The 22,141-nt window shown below is 39.2% G+C and overlaps 1 protein-coding gene across 4 annotated transcripts in view; it reads left to right on the forward strand.

Annotated features, from left to right (window-relative positions):
- KDM4C (lysine demethylase 4C) overlaps window positions 1-22,141 on the forward strand; it is a 276,437-nt gene that overhangs the window by 36,265 nt on the left and 218,031 nt on the right. For all 4 annotated transcript variants that reach the window (XM_084899580.1, XM_084899582.1, XM_084899583.1 and 1 more), the window contains 2 exons: window positions 9,521-9,714; window positions 18,583-18,632. In XM_084899580.1, coding sequence (XP_084755706.1) covers window positions 9,521-9,714; window positions 18,583-18,632 — 244 coding nt within the window. The remainder of the gene's footprint in view (window positions 1-9,520; window positions 9,715-18,582; window positions 18,633-22,141) is intronic.

Here is a 22,141-nt window from a genome sequence, read left to right on the forward strand (position 1 = left end):
GTCTTCTGCCAAGTGTTATGAGTATGTTTGGGGTTCTGTGCACTTCCTGGACTTATAAGTCTATTTCTTTCACCAGGTGGGGGAAGTTTTCTGTCATTATTTCTTCAAATAGGTTTTCAGTATCTTGCTCTCTCTCTTCTTCTGGCACCTCTATAATTCTTATGTTGGTACAATTGAATTTGTCCCAGAGGCTTCTTAGACTATCTTCAACTTTTTGTATTCTATTTGCTTTTTGCTTTTCCGGAGGAATGTTTTTTGCTTCTTGGTATTCCAAATCTTTGACTTGATTCTTGCAATCCTCTAGTCTGCTTTTAGGTCTCTGTATTAGAAACGTCGATGAGAGAGAAACATCGACGTTTCTAATGAAACGTCGACCAGAGAGAAACATCGACCAGCTGCCTCTTGCACCCCCCCTACTGGGGATGTGCCCGCAACGAAGGTACATGCCCTTGACCGGAATCGAACCCGGGACCTTTCAGTCTCCAGACCGATGCTCTACCACTGAGCCAAACCAGTTTCGGCTCTGTATGATATTTTTTATTTCAGTCAGTGTGTGCTTAATTTCTAGTTGTTCCCTTTTCATATCCTCAATTTATCAGCCTTTTCTAGGAAGTTCTTGGAAAACCTTATAACTGTGGTTTTGAACTCTATATCCAGTCTTTTGCTTTCCTCCATTTCCTTCAATTGAGGCCTGCTCTTTGTCTCCGCATTTTAGTTGCTTCCCTGAGTTGATGGAGTGCCTTTGTGTGCTAGGTGTCCTAGCAGGACTCAGTAGCTCAGCCTCCTTAGCTGCTTCCCTGAGTTGATGGAGTGCCTTTGTGTGCTAGGTGTCCTAGCAGGATTCAGTAGCTCAGCCTCCTTAGCTGCTTCCCTGAGTTGATGGAGTGCCTTTGTGTGCTAGGTGTCCTAGAAGGGCTCAGTAGCTCAGCCTCCCCAGTTACCTGTGGTGGACCCTCTTGGTGCAACCCTTTGTGGTCTGTATGTGCAGTCTTGTTATAGTTAAGCCTTGCTTGTTGTTGGTATCACTGGGGAGAGTTGATCTCCAAACCAAATAGCTGTGATGATCAGCAGTGTCTCCACTAGAAGGGCTTCTGTGCTCAGCTTGGATGGGGTGGACTCTCAGGGTGGTGCAGACAAGCTTTGGTTTCCCGTCATCCCTGCCCTAAGAGGGTCCTGTTTTCCGAGTCCTGTGGCAATGGCTGCTGGCTGCGTGCACCTCTGAGAGAAGGTTGCTCTCGAGTTTCGCTTGCTGCCAGACAGTCCAATTTCTCCCTGATCGGAGCTGGATATCAGTGCAATCGGAGGGGTTTGTTTTCCTTCCCAAAGAGAAAGCTCGCCACAAGTTAGCTGCCCGCCCTCTCCATGCACACGCCTCGAGTAAGCCAGCAGCGTATTCAGCCATCCGCCCTTTCCACGCTCACGGATCTCCGCACCTCCACAGCTCCTGAGCTCAGCATCCTTTTCTCTTTTTTTCTAGTTGATAGAGCTTCCACTCAGCCAGCTTTCTGGTGGTCTGGACGATGACAAAATGACTGGTCACCAGGAGGTCCATTGACTGTCTTGCAGTATGGCGGGTCTCTGGGTCTCCAGCATGGCGGGGGTCTGGGTTTTGCGCAATTTCGCATGCTGAGCCTCTAGTATGAGATATTTTTGTGGATAGGAAGAAGCAAAAAGAGCTATCATGTCACACATTGTAATTAACTTTAAAGCAAAATGAATTTCACAGGCGTCTAATTTTATTTTTATTGTGTAAAGATCCTAAGGAAATCATCAGTCTATTTTAAAATGTCAACCAGAGCTTTCATTTTAGTTAGTGAAAGGTACAATTTTCACATATTACTATCTGAAATGGATTGAATTTTGAAGTCTTGAAAGAACCGATCAAGTTTTTTTTCTTTCTTTCTCCATGTACATTATCTTTGAAACTCTTGAGGGCTTATTACAGCCATATGAATTAGGGGCAGTCATGTACTGTAGCCTAATCTTAACTTACCATCAAATTAGTGGTGATTGGGTGGATGGTCTTTTGTTTGGATCACAGCACTCTAGGTGTTGAGTGGGCTGTGATAAGGGTTTTAAAAAGAGATGGTAAGAGCCAAATGAGGAAAAGCAGAATCTTAAAAAAACCCCACCAGAACTTAAAAATTAGCATTTTTATTTATTTTAAGCAAAAAATACCTATAGAATACTGCACAGTAATGTGCTAATGAGAAACATATTATATGCTCTGTTATAAAAATGGGGCCCATGTCAATATTTATGAAGGGATTGATTACAACAAATTGTGGTTTGCTAGACTGACAACCAAGTAGACTGGCTGCTCTGTTCTCAGTTTCAAACAAGGAGGGCTGGTAAGTTACTGAGCATCTTATTTCCATCTGTAGAATGAGGGCATTTTGCTCTTGTTTTCCCAGCTTGGGGATTATCCCAGTGCTTTTGAGATCCCTGTGCTAATGAAATAATTACTGAGTACCTACAGAGTTTTAAGATTTAGTTCTAGTTTTCTGGATGGATGACATATAAAGAAAATGTTACTTTACTTTAAAAAATTAAAAAGAATATTTTTGCATGCATTGCCTTGTTCGTTCCTCCTTCATCCCTTTAAAATTATTGCAATACGTGTGAATTTCTTAATACCTGCTACTTTTCTTCAAATGTGGCCACAGATATATTTTGTTTGATCCACAATTTTAAAAGTTTGTTAATTTGGATTTTGAGCTTCACTTAAAGTTCAGAACATCTAGCAGCATTCCCAGTGACAGCAATAGACAGGAGTTAAGTAAGGGCTCTTCTAGACAGGACAGTAGATGGTCTCCAAATGGTCTTCCCTACACTCCTTTTGATTTGCACCGGGCTGTCACTCACGTTGTAACTTGCCGGCTCTTTGGGCACCTCAGTAGCTTCTGCTTTATCGCTCAGTTCTTCACTTCCTGATGTGTCTTTGGAACATGCTCCTGACAACCCTCTTTGAGGTAGGGTAAGCCCTGAGCCCCAGGGAATACAACTCAAATAAGCTCTGGTCCTCCCACCTTTTAAAAAGAAAAATATAGTTAGAAATTTTTTCAAAATATTTTCATATGTATTTTAAAAAAAATATATTTTATTGATTTTTTACAGAGAGGAAGGGAGAGAGATAGAGAGCTAGAAACGTCGATGAGAGAGAAACATCGACCAGCTGCCTCTTGCACACCCCCTACTGGGGATGTGCCCGCAACCAATGTACATGCCCTTGACCGGAATCGAACCTGGGACCTTTCAGTCCCCAGACCGACGCTCTATCCATTGAGCCAAACCGGTTTCGGCTTCATATGTATTTTGAAATCTTGTCTTTACAACTGTCCCTTGAGATAGGTAAGGCTGGAATTATGTGCTGTTAGGAAGCGTTGGTCTCCACTTGTGCTGCCAAGGGCATATTATTTTAAAGTAGTTCCACTGAATGGACATCTCAAGGTGGCCACAATTCTTGTCATGTCCTCATTGGCAGACTTGAACCCTGGCCACTGTTCTCCCATGAACATTCATTGAGAAACCGTCAGCTTCTATAACTGGTGAGTGGCAGAGCCAGTATTTGGTTAGAGAGCTTTCAACTCCTGTACAGCATGCTACTTTTCTGGTACTGTGTCATTCATGGAGAAAAAATATCATTTCATTTTGCTCTTTGCTGGGTGAGAACAGGAGAGAGAGTGTGTTAACCATGATTTTTATGAGATTATTAATTAGGCTTTTATCTCAGAAGAACCTTTTTGTAGTCTTTGATGGGTGTGCCCTCATTTTTTATGTCCTTAAAAAGAAAAAAAAAAGCCCATTCTCTGCTTGCTAGCACATTTAATAGGGTTAAAAGTTTAAGACTTTCCTCTTTTCTTCCTACTTTTAATCCATCTTCTAGAATGCCTTTCCTGGTGTGTTGTCCCACAAGGTACTATTTTACAGATGGTAATGGAGTATGCAAACAAGATTTTGTGGTCAAATAATATTTGGGAAGCACGGAGTTAAGCAAAATTAAATAGGTTTCTGTAGTAAGGCTTTTCAGAGCCTTGGAATATCTGTCAAGACCGTGACTAAGAGGAGGAGAAAAGGAAGCCAAGTGTTTCTGACCACAGCCTCTGGTAGGCATAATGTTGCATCAGGAACAGTTTGGGAAAAATTGGTTTACAATGATATTGTATCAATTCTCTGTATAGGTGGGAATGATGCATTATTAGTGAGGTTTCTAATGTATCTTATTGCTGCCGTGTCACCCTTCAGTTTTCCAGTGACTGAACGCAGTCTCATAGAGTGGGTGCTGGATGCTCACAGTGCTGAGAAGAGGGTGCTCATTGGGGTGGAAGTGGCCCAGAGAGTAAGGGCTGTGGCCTCAATTTCGGTATAGTCTCTGTGGATGTTATGGGTGCATTGTTCTGATGCCAGTAACTCCCTTAAATAGCTCCTGATTCTAGTTATGCTATTGAAGACTGAAGAGTTCTTTTTAAATGCCATCTAATTCCCAATAGGTGGAAGGTAAAGGAATGATCCTTGATAAAATTCTCAGTTACACATATGTGCACAGATCACGATCCAATGATGAGTTATTTCAGAAAACCAGATAAACACAGAGTAAATAGACAAACAGAGCGGGACAGGCCTAGAATGTTGACTGGGTAATTGGGGTGAAGGGAGAGGAGAATCAGGAGGAAATATTGGCCCAGTGGAGGATAGGCGAGTGACAAATACCCTCAAGGACCTGCTGAACATGTAGAAGAGCTAATTTGACAGAATCTAGAAGAGGCATTTGTCTGTGAACTTGGGCTGATGTGCAGACTTTCTGCTGAGATTCTATGGCTTTAAGCATTGAACAGTTTGGCAAATTTCGACTTGTCATTGTGGGGCTTGTTTGTAGCTGAGGTCTTTCTGGAGACCTTTACATTACACCAGGTCTATCACCAACACCCAAGTGAAGCAGCTTTTATTATAAGCTTTGCCAGTGTTTGTGTAGAACAGTTGTATTCCTGGGTGGGGAAGACGTGGCAGCTTTATGTTTGCCTGCCCTAAATTTTAGCTCTTTGGATCTTTGTTGACAATTGTTGCTGAGAGAGCAGGATGATATGTTGTATTTTAAAATGATCAGAACTGGAAGCATAGTGTTTACAAGTGAAGGCCCAGGAGCCACATAGATTTAGTTTAATCTTTACCACCTATTACTGGCCAGGAGTATTAGGTTTCCCCATTTGTTCATTTAGGTTTAACATTACCAATGTTACCAGATTGTTTTGAATAGGTGTGGTGTAGAGGTATGAGGTAGAGTGTGGTTAACACTTCACCTAAATCAGTGTTTCCCAAACTTTTGACATATGTGTACCCCTTCTATAATTTTCGTAACGCTGAGCACCCCTCATACTCATGAGAACATAGACTTAGGCGCAGCTAAGCACGGTGCAGTGCATATCCCCACCAAACTCCGGCGCAACGCGTACCCCCACTAAACTCTTCCCGTACCACACTTTGGGAAACAAGCACCAGTCTCCTAAATAGTCTCCTAAACAAACTCAGAGTGTGACAAGGCATACTCTGAGTTTGTTTAGGAGACTGGTGCTTGTTGGTGTTTGTATAGGGCCTGTCCTTGGAGGCAGTTTAGCCAGTTCAGTCCATAGTAGAGAATGGAAACTGGAGAAGAAATTTTGAAGTGGTAAAATTTGTCTTCTGTCTCTTTACACCTGTTATTCTTAGTATTTTAACCACTTTTTAAATTGAAATTATATGAGATTCTAATAATTTCATATATAATTTTTGAAAAGAAGTTAAAGTTTCAGCCTCATGCCACCCTTGGCCTTGCCCGTCACTTTACCTTGAAAAAAATGTGTTATTTGCCTATTAATGAGGATAACATCAGTAGTAAATGTCATAGGACTTCATTATTTCTTAACATATATTCGACTGTGGTTTTGGGGGAGGCTTTCCAGTAAGATTTACTAGAGAATACTGGAGATATTTATTCTATCTGTTCTAAGAAAATTTCTAAACATTTTGTGAACTTTAGCATGTTCAATATTCCATGAATCTCTGGGAAGTTGCTAGAACTCATGCTTTGGTGAAGAAAGACTGGCAGCTCAGAAAATCTCAGTGTTCTTTGCCCTGGCCAGTGGCAGAGCTGGGGTTATAATCTGGGTCTTCTGCCAGCATTCTCTCTTCTCTACGTTATCCCCTTAGATCCGCAGGTTTGAGGATGTCAAATGAGTCAGCCTTAGTTATTTAAAAAAAAAATAAAAAATCAGTCACTAATAAAGTTAAGATCTTTCTCTCTAAATGAAGGAGTTTCAGAGGAATGCTTTGTTCCTAAATTTGCAAGTTCATTCAGTTTAAAAATGATTCCTGTAATATAGCTCTCATATTCATTATTCATATTCATATTCATTGCCTCAGTAATGACTTTTAAATAGGACTTTATTATTAGAATGACTGGACTGAAGTCTGATTGGACTAGGGTTAAGAGATTGCATCACTATAAATAGAGATAAAATATTTTACATAAGTTGATCTACTTTTTATGAAGTTTCATAAGTTGGAACTTAGGATCTTCTCTAAAACACTTTGATCAATTTCCAAATAGCAAACTTCCCACTGTGGGGTTAAAGATAGAATGACCACTTAGGAGAATTTGGGAATTAAATTATTTCTGTTGGCACTTTCAATTATGTTAAGTGAGGCAGAGCTTCATTAACTGCTCCATCAACAATTTTTCTAACCCAAAAGCTTGAGGAGGTAAGATTACCATACTGATTAGAGAGTCATCTATAGACCAAAATGAAAACAGGAAACCCTGTACATTTTCACTAAGAGAAATATTAGATGTGATTGTCTGTGAGGCCATTCGAATAGTTATTGGAGAAGGCCTTATGGGTATGTATAAATTAATTTAATGTCCCTCTTTAAAAAAAAATGTTTTTATTGACTTTTAAAAATATATATTTTTATTTATTTTAAATATATTCTTATTGATTTCAGAGAGGAAGGAGAGGGAGAAATAGAAACATCAATGATGAGAGAGAATCACTGATTGGCTGCCTCCTGCACAAGCCCTACTGGGGATCGAGCTTACAATCCAGGCATGTGACCTTGACTGGAATCAAACCCGGAACCCTTCAGTCCGCAGGCTGACACTCTACCCACTGAGGCTAGGGCAAAAAATTTTTTTATTGATTTTAGAGGAAAGGAGACTGAGAGAGATACAGAAACATCAATGATAAGAGAGAATCATTGTTCATCTGCCTCCTGAACTCCTCCTACTGGGGATTAAACCCACAACCCGGGCTTGTCCCCTTGACTGGGAATCGAACCCAGGACCCAAACCAGCTAGTGCAATTTTTTTTTTTTTTTTTTTTTTTTTTTTTTTTTAAGAGAAAGAAACAGCGAGAAAGGGTGATGGAGAGGAATATTAAGGTGAAAGAGAAACAGTGATTAGTTGCCTCCCATATGCACCCTGTTCAGGAATCAAACCCACAACCTGGGTATGTGCCTGGATTGGGAATCAAGCCAGTGAAGTTTTGGTGCAGGGGATGATGATCAACCAACTGCACCACACTAGCTAGGGCAATGCCAGTCTTTAACAGTACCTTGAATAGGTTGAGATGGGTTTAAAAGCATTGCAGTTCCTTCATGATTGCATTGGAATTTCACATTCTCTGGCCAGGCATAACCTTATTCTTTTATACCAGCAATTCTAACCTTTTCTCTCTATTATCGCCCACCATGTTGGGTTATTGTTAGAAAACTGTATTATTCCAGTGATTCTACCAGAGCTTGGAGAAGAATTTTTTTTTAACAGCTATTCTGTGTTTAAAATTCATAATCAACATGGAATTTAATATTTACTTGAAGAAGCAATAAAAGCACAATGTACTATGGCTTAGGGTAGTGCTAAGAGTTTTTCCAGTAGAGGTCAATTTTTAGAAAATGATGTGTCATGCTAAAATTGAATTGGATGGGGTTGAGAGAGGGATGAAAGAACACATATTTTGCTAGTGGTATCTTGAAATATTACCTGATGTTGAATATGACTTCTAAACTAATTTAAAAATAAACAAAGTGAAAATAAAAACAAAATAACTTGAATGTAAAAGGTGTACCAAAAATAGAAAACATCTCCAGATCATATGTTTTTGAGAAATGATTGTTTTGCTAATAGCAAGTGGGGACTTACCTTACATTTATGTTGGGAATCAGGGAGTCATTTGGAATAGTTTTATACTAATATTTATATAGAACCACATTATGCTCATAATAACCTTACAGAATTAATAATGGATATATCCTATCTGATAAAAGAGTAATATGCAAATTAACCACCACTCAGACACACCCACAAGTCATGCACACCACCCAATCAGGAGCAAGTATGCAAATTAACCCAACCAAGATGGCTGCAGCCACAGAGTAAGCAGGAGGCTTAGGTTTCCCCGGTAATGGAGGAAGCCAAGCTTTCCTCATACCCTGGTGGACCTAGGCCTCCACTCAAGGCTACAAAGTTTCAATTATAGAAGATAAATAAATCCCAACAAAATGGCTTCGGCTATGGAGCTAGCAGGAGGCTTGGCTCTGCTCAAGGCTACAAAGTTTCAATTATAGAAGATAAATAAATCCCAGATACCAGGGCCTCTGTTTGGGTCACGGTGTGTGTGTGTGTGTGTGTGTGTGTGTGTGTGTGTGGCCAGCCTGCACACCACCATAGGACCCTTGCCCAGGCTGCCCTATGCCCCAGTGGAACCCCCACCCTGATCCGGGACACCCTTCAGGGCAAACCAGCTGGCCCCCATCCGTGCACCAGGCCTCTATCCTATCTAATAAAAGAGTAATATGCAAATTGACCATCACTCCAACACACAAAATGACTGCCCCCATGTGGTCAAAGATGGCTGCCACAAGATGGCCAGTAAGGGAGAGTAATAGGGAGGGACCAGGCTACAAGGGAGGACAATTGGGAGCGATCAAGCCTGCAGGGGAGGGCAGTTAGGGGTGACCAGGCCTGCAGGGGAGGTCAGTTAGGGGCAAACAGGCTGGCAGGGGAACAGTTAGGCATCAGTCAGGCTGGCAGGGAAGTGGTTAGGGGTGATCAGGCTAGCAGGCAGAAGCAGTTAGGGGCAATCATCAAGGCAGGCAGGTGAGCAGTTGGGAGCCAGGAGTCCTGGATTGTGAGAGGGCTGTTGGACATCCCTGGAGGGGTCCCAGATTGGAGAGGGTGCAAGCTGGGCTGAAGGGCACCCTCCCCCGTGCATGAATTTTGTGCATCGGGCCTCTAGTGTGTGTGTGTTGACTTCCTGGATGTAAAGTATCAAATAATCTTAATAATCTTCCAGTCCAGCCTCCTCTAAATAAATGACCATTTCTCTCTCTATATAGCTTCTTGAATAATAATTGCTTTACTTTTCATTTCTAAGTGAATGAAAATATACAGTGTAATAATTTTGGCAGATGATGGTTTGATTAGTAAATGTTACCTTTAGTAGTGTAATAATGTTTGATTTTTTTTCTCTCTCTCTTCTGGTTCCAGGGTGTGGATGAATGGAACATAGCTCGCCTAAATACTATCTTGGATGTGGTTGAGGAAGAGTGCGGTATTTCTATTGAGGGTGTAAATACCCCATATCTCTATTTTGGCATGTGGAAAACCACATTCGCGTGGCACACCGAGGATATGGACCTCTACAGCATTAATTATCTCCACTTTGGAGAGCCCAAGTCTTGGCAAGTTACATGTTTACTATTCACTCACTTTGGAATTTTGAAGTTTGGGCAAGGCACTAGAACCTATTGAAGAGGATGTTTTTCCCTTGGTGGAATCAGATTTAATATGAGCTGTAAGAAAGTTTTTTACTGTAATAATGCATTGTCTTCCACTTTCCCCAGGTTTTTGCTCAAAGTTACGAAGCTAGTGGTGACTTGTCTATCTAAAGTTGCCTACAGACCATTATGTGTATATGTGTGTGGTGCGTTGATAGATATTTTAGTCTTGAAGAACTTGTTAGGCATCTTTACTTATCTGACCGTTTGTTGGAAGGTGTATGGGAAACTTGACTTCCTGGATGTAAAGTATCAAATGATTTTAATAACCTTCCAGTCCAGCCTCCTCTAAATAAATTTCCATTTCTATATAGTGTGTGGTGGCTGGAGGGAGAGGAGAGGAGAATCAGGAGGTCTGTTATCAATCTTTGAGTAATAGGCATGGGTCAGAGCAATTGAATGTTGATACGTGTTCTTAACTTGCAGTTTCCTCTGTTTTTGAACGTCTTTCCTCATTTTTCTTAAGGGTTCTGTAAAATGCATTAGATAGTACATTCATTGCACATTTGTAATTATTAGCCTGCTAACCCTGGTATGCTTTGTGGTCAGGCATTTTCATGTTTTTAAAGAGTTAAGTCTATTTTCTATAATATCAGCCTACTTTATTTAATATATGTATATCAGGGTAACACACAGGCAGGAGCATATGAAGCATAATCTGGACAACAGGAAATAGGATGTTCTGATGATCATTTAGGATGCTCTTCAGGTATTGTGTCAGCCCAGCAGCTTTCTTGGTTCCAATTCAAAGAGAATGGTGTCTTTCAAGTTCTGCTTATCATGAGTTGGAATACAGTGTGTAAGTTCTAGTCCAATCTTGCCATTGAGGCTTTATCATTTGGTGAAATGAGAAATGGTAAGCTTTCTCCAAAAATTTTAAATATAGGAAAACTTCCTAATGATTGAAAATTACATTACTTGGAAGGAAAGTATTAGGTGGAAGGGCAAAGTTCTTAGGATATACAAGAGAAAAATCCAGGCAGTTCTTACTTTGCTGATGAGTTTTTTTTTTAATCTAAAAAAACTAAGTGGGAAGCTCTGCTGAGCCAAATTGAGCAGGGCTGTTTAACTTATTTTAAAGGTAAGCACATTTAATTTGATTTATTTTTAGCATTCTTCTCTTTTATTTTTATTTTAAAAAAATATATTTTATTGATTTTTTTTTTTTACAGAGAGGAAAAGAGAGGGATGGAGAGCTAGAAACATTGATGAGAGAGAAACATCCATCAGCTGCCTCTTGCACACCTCCTACTGGGGATGTGCCCGCAACCAAGGTATATTCCCTTGACCAGAATCGAACCTGGGACCTTTCAGTCCATAGGCTGATGCTCTATCCACTGAGCCAAACCGGTTTTGGCCATTCTTCTCCTTTAACGGAATAAATCAAACTTTAAACATTTTAAATACATGGTCTAGGATGTTGAGAGGTTTTATGACAGTGTGATGGGATTGTTCATTTCACAGTTGTTTACAGGAGGCTCAGTTGTGAGCACACACTCTTGGTTCTGTGGGTCTCTATTTGTCATCTTTCTTCAACAACTTTCTAAACATCTGTCATCCATTAGTACTTTTGGGACTTAGTTCTTGGAGACTTTGAGAAATATTACGAAGTAGTGCATAGGCTCCTGGACAGTGGTCTCCATGCTTTCTGACACCCCCTTTCAGAGTGGATAAAATTAAATGAAGTGGATAAATCAACATGTTGGTGAAATCTAGTAATATTTAGGTAACTACTAGTATATACTATATTTCCCTTAAGAAAAATGAAACACTAGTAGCAAAGCTTTTCTGGACGCTTGTTAGATATTAATTAGTAAGAATGATTGGGACATTAATTTGAGGTTTTGGTATTAGAGGAGTTAGAGATGTGGTTCCTGCTTTTTTATGGGGGAAGATTATCCTTTCCTCTTGTCTTGAGAACAGTATTATGTTGTCTCCTAAAGATCACTTAGGGGAGAATATTCTGGTCAGGAAAAGGACTGATGCTAGAATCTTGTGTCTTTGGGAAAGAGCCCTGCAGTTTGTGGGAATCATTCTGCTAATATCCAAGGTATTTCTTTCTTCCAGTATGTATATTTTCAGTATTTAATTACTCTATTAGTTATTAAGCATATAGACTCCATCCTGTGCATTAAGGGTAGATTTATAATAACACTATTATCTTTAACCTTGACCATTATTTATAATGATAAATAAAACACAGCAGTGAGTATGACAGCTAATCTACATTCCATTTTCTAAGATAACTACTGTAGGAAAAGAGTGATATAAATGACTGTAAGTATATTTCCCAGTAGATTCATGAAAGATTATATTAGCTCAGTGTTAAATACTTTGAGGTAAACTCAATCATCATTAAAATTCATTTTAGTAACAATCGTAATATATTTAAAGTGAGCTTTGAAAGTTGGTAGAAGCAATACAAATTCATATAAATATTGGGAGGCAGGGAGTGTGTGTGGCAGAGCTAAGACACAAGGACCAGCACTCAGGGCTCTAGTCCTTATTCTGCTACTAACATTTGGCTTTGGACAGATAACTGTACTTGAAGTTTTCTCACCCACAAAATGTCAAGGTTAAACAGTATGATCTCCAACCATAGGAATATTTTCACTTACTCTACAAAGTGAGAGGATGACACAGTGATGTAGGTGTGCGTGCACATGAGCACACACTGGTTTCCTTTCCTGCTGGCCTCTGCTTGTTGAGTTGGATCTGAAACAGTTGCCTTTACTCTTCTCCAGAGGTGACCTCTCCTCAGCTTGACATCTCTTTCCTGGCTGTGTCTTCCTCCTTCTCTCTGGCCTTACAGGCTGGCGATGAACTTCTACTTCTTCATCTTCAGTTCTTCATACCATGTTTTTGGTATGATTATTGCAAAGACTGCTGCTTAGAATTCCCTCCCTACTTCCATGTCTACACTGCTTTCATGTGCCCCTGTATCCCTTAGATTTTTGCCTGAAGTCTTTTTTTTTTTTTTTAAAGTGTATTTTATTGATTTTGTACAGAGAGGAAGGAAGAGAGATAGAGAGTTAGAAACATTGATGAGAGAGAGTCATCAATCAGCTGCCTCTTGCACACCCCCTACTGGGGGTATGCCTGCAGCCAAGGTACATGCTCTTGACCAGAATCGAACCCGGGATCCTTCAGTCCCCAAGCTGACGCTCTATCCATTGAGCCAAACTGGTCTGCCAAACTGGTCTTGGCTGAAGTCTTTTTTTTTTTTTTTTTTTTTTTTTTTTTTTAATATATTTTATTGTTTTTTTACAGAGAGGAAGAGAAAGAGATAGAGTTAGAAACATCGATGAGAGAGTCATTGATCAGCTGCCTCTTGCACGCCCCCTACTGGGGATGTGCCCGCAGCCAAGGTACATGCCCTTGACTAGAATCGAACCCGGGACCCTTCAGTCCGCAGGCTGACGCTCTATCCACTGAGCCAAACCGGTTTCGGCTGCCTAAAGTCTTTTTAGATCAATCTGTTTAAAGGCAGAGAAGGAAAACACACACACACACACACACACACACACACACACACACACGCGCTCGCACGTTTTAAAGATTCTTGTCTAAAACGTAACCATTAAGAACACGAAGTTTCCTGAGATTTCTGAGTAGCTGCAGGATATGCACAGCCCCAGGTGGGAGCCTCAAGACATACTTTTATGGGCACTATATATGTGGCAGATTTTGCTTAGTAAGTTTTCATGAATACAGGGATGTATTGAAGAGACTTTCAGAGGGGCTGCTGATTTATTTAAAACATTTCTGGCATAAAGGTTTAAGGGGAAAAGAATGCTTAAAGTAAGCAGATAGAAAACTGCTCTGGCAGTCAGTGGTATTTATTATTTTTTGAACTAATATTGACTTTGGAGCAAGAAGACCTGTTTTAAAATCCCAATCTGTCACTTACCAGCTGAATGACTTAGGGCAAAACACTGTACGACTTTAATCATAAATTTCTTTAACTGCCAAATGGAGGCATGATTTATTCACTGTCTACTTATAGGATTGCTAGAAGGGTCCAGGGATATACTCTGTGTGAAAGTGCTTTGTAATCTGTAAAGTACTGTCCAAATATTTATAATTACCATTATTTTAATAATCTTATGAAAATGAATCATTTTTTTTTGGTCATAGTAATTACTTTAAGTCTAAACTTGGCATATAATAGATTGGAAGTTTCAAGGATACAATATAATTCTCCCAAACATCCAGTGCTTATGGTAGTGGTTAACTGCTGGGGATATAGAATTAGATGATGTCTTGAATCCTCTTTTTTCCAAGTCCATGTCCAAACACAATGAATAAGATTTACTCTGTAGAGAATGAGAGAGGTGAGGTTTAAGAAAATATGTCTTAAGTTGTGGAAAGGTCTAAAATCAAGAGAGAAGGTTTTCCTGAATGTTATGGATTTGGTTAAATTTTATACAACGAACTGAGATTTTGTTAAAATGCCATGCAGGAATAAGTGATGTCAGATGTTTCAGAATAAATATAAACTTAGTTTGATGCTTTTTTAATTAAATCATTTTTTAGTTTTTTAAAAAATATGTTTTTATTGATTTCAGAGAAAGGGAAGGAGAGGGAGAGAGAGAAAGAGTAAGCATAGTTGAAAGAGAAACATTGATCAACTGTCTCTGCATGCCCATTTTTGGGGATTGAGCCAATAGCTCAAGCATATGTTCTGATTGGAATTAAACAGTGATCTCCAGGTTCATAGGTCTATGCTCAATCGAGCCATGCTGGCTGGGTTTTTTAGTGTTTTGTAATATTTGAGAGTACCAGCTGTTTGGTTTTTTAAAATTTATCTTTCATTGTTGAAAGTATTACAGATGTCTCTCTTACCCGCCCCCTAGCAACCTCCCTGCCTTCACTGCACTATTATCTGTGTCCATGGGTTATGCATATCTATCTATCAATCATCTATCTATCTATCTATCTATCTATCTATCTATCTATCATCTATCTATCTATCAATCATCTATCTATCTATCATCTATATATCTATCAATCACCTATCTATCTATCTATCTATCTATCTATCTATCTATCTATCTATCTATCTATCTATCATCTATCTATCATCTAATAAAAGCCTAAGTGACCTTCATGTTGAAACCACTAGAATGACTGGTTGCTATGATATGCACTGACCACCAGGGGGGAGACGCTCAATGCTGGAGCTATACCCTATTGGTCAGCATGCTCCCACAGCAGAAGTGCTGCTTAACTAGAAACCAGGCTGCAGAGCCTCTCCCATGGACACTCCTCCTGTGTGCTCCTCCCCCATTGGGGCCAGACCGAAGCAGCAGCGAGCTGAGCTACGGTGGCAGGTGCAGAGGGGCTGGGATGAGCTGAGTGGCGCGGGTGTGTGTGTGTGTGTGTGTGTGTGTGTGTGTGTGCGCGCGCGTGCGCGCGCAGAGCCTGACTTGAAGATAAAGACAACCACATTCACATGCCTGCAGACCAGGCCCTTGCTCAGCACAGAGTTCCCTAAAGCAGCGGTCTGACCGTGAGGTCCGAAAGGTTGGAGACTGCTGCCCTATAGGAAGCTCAGGAGGCCTAGTGTTCATGATTTTGAAAATAAATCTCATTCTTTTCCCTGAAATGCTGAGATGTAATGCCTTTTCACTAACTGATGAGTAATTATGGGTAATTAATGTAAACTTACATTAATTGAGTACCTTTGATGCCTCTGATAAGCATATTGGGGCTTTGTAAATTCCTTCAGGATGCCTCATATTGCCTTGTTATTGCTCTTTCATTTAAAGCAAACACTACCACCTGCATGAACCAGAGAAACCTCTTCAAATGAAAAAAAAAATTTGCTGAATCAAATCCATAACTTTTAGGGAAAAATCAGGTTAATGTAATGCCATGTAGTTATTGGAAAACAAGCTAAATTAGTGCTATCAGCTTTGCAAATTACTGTGGCAGAGGTAGCAGTTCACAATTGTTTTGGCCTAGCTTATCTCTCTTTTCCCCCTTCCCCCCAATATTTCCCATTTTCCTTTTGAGACTGTTTAATCTTCCTCTTTAGGTAGTAGTACTTTGTAGAAGATACACATTATATGATATTTGTTTTGCAAAAATATTGTTTTCACTTGAGGATATAGGAAAGTGGCTTCTTCTTTTTTTTTTTTTTTTTTTCCTGTGTGTGTGTGTGATTTCACTTCCACAGGGAGACCTGCAAATAGATTTGTTACTTCTTTGAGTCCAGGTATGTTCATTTTTGTAGGCTTACATTTCGAGGAGTAGGGCTTGACTAGGGTGATGAAGTATTGTATATTGTCTGTCTTTGGTAACTCCATTTAATTTAGTGATGTTGTTCTTTGTGTGCCAGGAATTACGCTAATGACTTTAAGAAATCATCTCAGGTAATCCAGACAACAGATATTTCAGGGAGGTTTTTTTCTGTCCCACTTGAAAAACGGAGGACTCTGAGGGATCTCAGAGGGAAGTCAGCCTCCCTCTCTCTCTCTCTCTCTCTCTCTCTCTCTCTCTCTCTCTCTCTCTCTCTCTCTCTCTCTCTCATCCCTGCTTGAGAGGGATGAAGTGGGCGGAGTGGGTGGCTCCAATGCCAGGCTGGTGGTGCTTCCTGGCCTGTAGGTGATGGAGAACTCACCCAGGTAGTGGCCAATCATCTCAGGCTTGACTTCCACCTGGGTGAAGGTCTTGCCATTGTATTCACTCCCCTTGGTGCCCACCATCTCCAGCTGGTTGATGCGCAGGTGCGTCCTCACCACCTCAGGTTTCTCCATAGGCAGCGCCTCTTCATTGGCTTGGATGTCATCAGAGCAGCAAGATTTCAAATTTTTTAAAAGTATACTAGTAATTTAGGCTTTTTAAAGGGAGTTTCTGCCCTTAATCCAATGCTTTCTGTTCAAATGTAGTCTGAAAAAGATTTTTAAAATTATTCTCATGAAAAATATTAACATATTCTTATGAAATTAGAACCTTTTTCTGGTTGACTTTTACTTATTACTAATTTTTTAAAAAATATTTTATTGATTTTTTACAAAGAGGAAGGAAGAGAGATAGAGAGCTAGAAACATCGATGAGAGAGAAACATCAATCAGCTGCCTCCTGCACACCCCCTACTGGGGATGTGCCTGTAACCAAGGTACATGCCCTTGACCGGAATCGAACCCGGGACCCTTCAGTCCCCAGGCTGACGCTCTATCCACTGAGCCACACCGGTTTTGGCATTACTCATTTTTTAATTAAATAATTAGATGATAATTTTCAATGCTGGCTACAACAAGCATAGAAATTAAATCTTTTGGGCAGTTGTATTGGGGTATTAGATCTCCCCATCTCATGCCATTTAATTGGAAACTAAGCACCCAAGCCTGTGGATTGTATGCATACAGCCCTGGGTACTATACAGGAGGAATGAAGAGAGGGCAGGGCCAAATGGGGAAACCATGCTAAAAAATGTGGAGTCTCGTGAGATGCTTAAATCTTGGGAGAAAGTTTTGATTGAAATAGAATTTGAACTAATCAGGAAGTTGAGGCAGTGTATGAGTGTGTGTATGTACGTTCTGGGGGAGGTGACCTTCCTGTCTGGGGCACATACATGTTTTTTCTTTTCTGGCTATATATGGTGATATAAACCAGGGATTAAAAATGTAGTAAGAAGTGACTGTAAATACACACCGAGTGACTGTCATTTATTTATGCTGAAATTTTATCTTCCCAATTCAGTTGGAATAATTTCATTAGCGGTGCCTTTAGGAAACAGGATATATAGTTGAATTTTCTTTCAGAGAATTGCCTAGTTACATTGGATCCAATTAAGGTTTGCATATGTTATCAGTGGCTTTAAATGTAACCAAGTGTGGTGTTCAGTAAAATTAGAAAAGTTATTTTAGTAAAAAGTAACTTGAACTTAAAAGTAACTTGGGTTAGTAAACAGCAAATGTAGGCCTTGGGCAATAACATGCTTTTAGTTAAAACATGAAATGATTATTTAACTTTATTTTTAATATCCTTAATTTTCCTCATTAGACTGCTTATAAAATTTAGTATTTGTGTAGTATATTGTGAGATCATTGTTTTAAAATTTGTTATTAAATTTACAGAAAACAAATTCAGGCATTTCACTTTTGAAAACACCAGGAAATAGAAATGAATATTTCTGATCTTCAAAACAGAAAAATTATTTGTTTATAATCAAGATTTTAAAAGTCACATAATCATGAAATGATTTTTAAATGGCTGATGATTTAAAAAAAATTTAAAGTCTATTCAAAAGTACAATAAAAAGGTTTGGTAAAAATCTAAACGTTGTTGTAGTAATTTTGTGTTCTATCCTGCTTGTCGATAAGAACATTTTAAAAGGTTGAAAAACATCTAGCAAATCTAGGTTTTCTTAAAAAATAAAGGCCAGCTAACCAACCACAAAACTAAAACATACAACCCAAAATAGCCCTGGATTTCTGGGGTGCTATAAGTGTTTGGAGAGAGGTCTAGTCTCCGTGCTGTGGCTAGTTGCCTCCTGACTAAGCAGTTTCCTGCTCTTGGACCTTTGTTCCCTAATGTGGTGGGAATGGTGAGCCTGGCATTGAAATAAGTGTTTATTTTTCTTCTATCCTTTGTCCGAGGGATATGACTCTGTAATTGTTTTTCTGATCTCTACTCAGTTCATCTTAAGTAGATTTTGTTATTGATTTCCCCCCACCCCCCATGACATTATTTAGGAGTAGATATGTTTAGGAAGTAGCTGAACAGTTATAAACCTAAAATCTTCATGTATGTTTAACATTTTAGGTATGCAATACCCCCGGAGCATGGGAAACGACTTGAACGACTAGCTCAAGGTAAACGTGCTTTCTGTGCTTCTCATCCAGATAGGTCATAGTTTTTGAGGGTTTTTTATTTTTATTTTTTTACAATATAGAATCTCAAAGAGTTAACTTTATTCTTTTTATTTTTATGTATTATTTTTAAAAAATATATTTTATTGATTTTTTACAGAGAGGAAGGGAGAGAGATAGAAAGCTAGAAACTGCGATGAGAGAGAAACATTGACCGGCTGCCTCTTGCACACCCCCTACTGGGGATGTGCCTGCAACCAATGTACATGCCTTTGACCAGAATCGAACCTGGGACTTTTCAGTCCACAGACCGACGCTCTACCACTGAGCCAAACCGGCTTCGGCAACTTTATTCTTTTTAAGTTATTGGCTTTCATTTCTCTAATTGAATAATTTTAACTTTTTTTTCCTTCACATTAATGTATGCATAGTTTTCCTGGTTGCATAATATTCATGGTTATTTTAGTTGGCTCCTTAGTATTTTTTCATCACATGACTGCATATAACTATCTTGGTTATTTCCAATATTTTTCTCTTTTATATAATGTATCAACTTCATTGTGTTGATAATATTTTTCCTTCTTTTAAGTTGCCACATCCAAGGGTATAGGTGTTTTATGAATACTTTTTATGTTGCTGGATCATTTCACCAAAAGGGGCTTCTGACTCCTAATTCTCATTTGTCACCGTTGGCCTGAGACTGCCCTTATGGAAACATTTAGAGGCCAGGTGCATGAAATTCATGTACTCTGGGCGTGGGGGGGAAGAGGGGAGATATATCCCCCAGCCTGGCCTGTGTCCTGTCACAGTGCAGGAGCCCCGCCATCGATTGCCCCAAAGAGGTAGGCCCTGCTCACCCATCCAGGGCTCCTTGATGGATTGCCTCAAATTGGTAGGCCAGAGCTGGGGATCCTGCCTCCCCGCTGCATGGAGCTTGGAGGCGGGACCCCCAAGATCCCCAGGCAGGCCTTGCCTCAAGGAGCCAGGCGACCCACCTCCTCCGGCTTTGCCTCGACACCCAGGCAGCTTCAAGCCGAGCCCCGCCCACCCGTGCGTGCTGTCATCTTGATGACCACTTCGGCTTTTATTAGTAAGTAGGATGTAGCTGAATGGTCCCAGGTTACTGGATGAGTGTGAGAATGTATGTCTTCTTAGACTGGCAAATTTAAACATTCTTTACTAGAACTTGAATTATCTTTATCTTATCATTATCTTTTGGCTTTATCCATAGTTATTTCTGGGAAGCCGATTGATGGTTTTATTTTGTGTTCACTTGTGTTTGCAGATAGTATCTTCCCTTTTTTCTTCCCTGGCAACCTTGCCCTCATCTGCTTATACAAGGGAGAAGAGTCAGATTCTCCTCCTGCCAGCCTCATCTTCTGTTTTGCTAGTCATGAGAGTGACTTATTTCCAGGGGAAAGTAAAATTTACTGAGCAACAACTAAATAGAAGATGTTTGGTCTTTGTTCAGGATTAAATCCTCATGAATATTGCCCCCTTAGTCAGGTACTAATCTAAGTTTCATTGGAATGTTAGGTTTGCCTTCTACGAAAGGAATTTCATCCTTGCTGTATATAGCCTTTTAATAACGAAATGTGTATACTGAGAAAATCCATTCTTTGACTTGACAGTTTTGAAGAGAAATTGTTAATAACATCTGAAAATTACTTTCCTCCAAATTATAAGAGTATAGAAAGAACAGTAACATGTCACATTTGTAAGAAACATTATTATAATTTTGGCAAGTAATAAGTATAAAGCCTTAGTGTTTTTATAATATAATACATTATAGTAATAATAGTAGTGTAATTGTAACCTTGAACTTTTTTGAGGACTATTTTCATGAATGCTAAGGTAGATGGATTCTAGATAACAGATTATGTAGAGCACAGCTTAGAAAATGATTCCTGTAATCCTTGAATACATCAGCAATGAACTTTGTACTAAATCTGCATGCAGAACTATCCTCTTCTCTGTAATAATTACCCCACTATTTTCTATTTGCACCCTGAGAATTTTAAAATGGAGCCAGTGTAAACTTTTCTGTATAGAGTCATACTGAAATTTTGACTAGAATCTGTCTGTCACCACTTTGACATATTCTATCTGAAAATGACATTCCAGGAAAATAGGTGACATTTCTTTAATCAGTAAGAGGTTAATAAACTTGAAGGATGAACAAGAATTTAAAACTCAGCTGCATGTTTATTCAAACCTGTTTTGCAGCATTATGTTTAGAAATGACACAGGGAAAAGACCCTGTAAGATAGTGAAGGATTCCCATCCACTGACTATGTTCCAGCCAAATTAATTGAATTCTGCTAAGTAATTAAAATGATAAAGTAACAGTAAATGTGATTGCACATTGCAGGATGGCTAGGTCAAGGCAGCACTTGATACACAAAGTGAAAAGTGGCCTCGGATGTTTTCCATTATCTTGTCTCCATATTATAATTATCACACTTGCCTTTTATGCATGAATGCTTTCATCTTCGGTTCCTGTTGAAATCTTGATTGACTGTGGCACCTACAAATATTTTATCTGAAAGACATTAGGCCTGCACCTAATAAAGCCAGGAGTTTGATTTTGCTCTTTAGCCGCTTTCTCATTTATACAGGCTTGTTTTCCCCCCCTCAATATCATGCAGACATAAATGTAATAAAAAATCTCCAGTGAATTGTTGGCAATTTTTATACTTGCTATGTTCACCTGTAATGCTATTGCATTCTTTCTAATTTTTGGTTTGATACAATTGAATGGAAAGTATAAAGTAAAATAAAGGTATAATGTTAAATCATAAATGACAGTTTTGAAGATTTCAGTTTTTAGAATGTCTAAATCTCATCCATTTTTAGAAAGTAGAGATATCTGTGCTCTTCTATTAAGTTAAGCAAAGTATGGATTAAAGACAATTGGGAATGGCTAAAATCTTTTGTGCAGGACTGAATCCCATTGATCTTTTTTATTGTGAATAACATGCATATATTAAAGACAAATTAAAGATGACTTACTTTTGTCAAAATTTTGGTTACTGAGGAAAGAATATGTGAGTTAGGACTTTGTACAGCTGATTTTAGAAGTGTGAATGATCAGCAGGAATCATTTTTTAAATTACAGGATGTTAGAACTGAATAAATTATTTTAGGTCCTTATGTTTACTTGCAATAAGTATTTTAGTTTTGATTTTATTAAAAGAATAAATTTCAGCAAAATAGAACAAAAGAACCATTATTAGGAAGGATTAATTTAGTTCATGTTTTTTTTTAAATAGTTACCTTTGGGGTGTGTATGTTTATGTGTTTAAATGACTAGGAATCTTGACTGTAGGCCTGTGGAGCAGATTCTTAGCCTGATGTGCAGGGATCCTTATCCCAGAAGGTGGACTAGCATCTGTGATGGGATGTAGGCGGTCCATGGATCTTCTGAAATTATATCCAAAATTGGGTATATCTGTGCATTTCTGGGATACAGTCGTCAAATCCTTTAAAGGGTTTGTTCCAAAAGAGATGCT

The sequence above is a fragment of the Pipistrellus hanaki genome (assembly GCF_964339955.1).
Source record: "Pipistrellus hanaki genome assembly, chromosome: 11".
In the NCBI taxonomy this organism is placed as follows: Eukaryota; Metazoa; Chordata; class Mammalia; order Chiroptera; family Vespertilionidae; genus Pipistrellus; species Pipistrellus hanaki.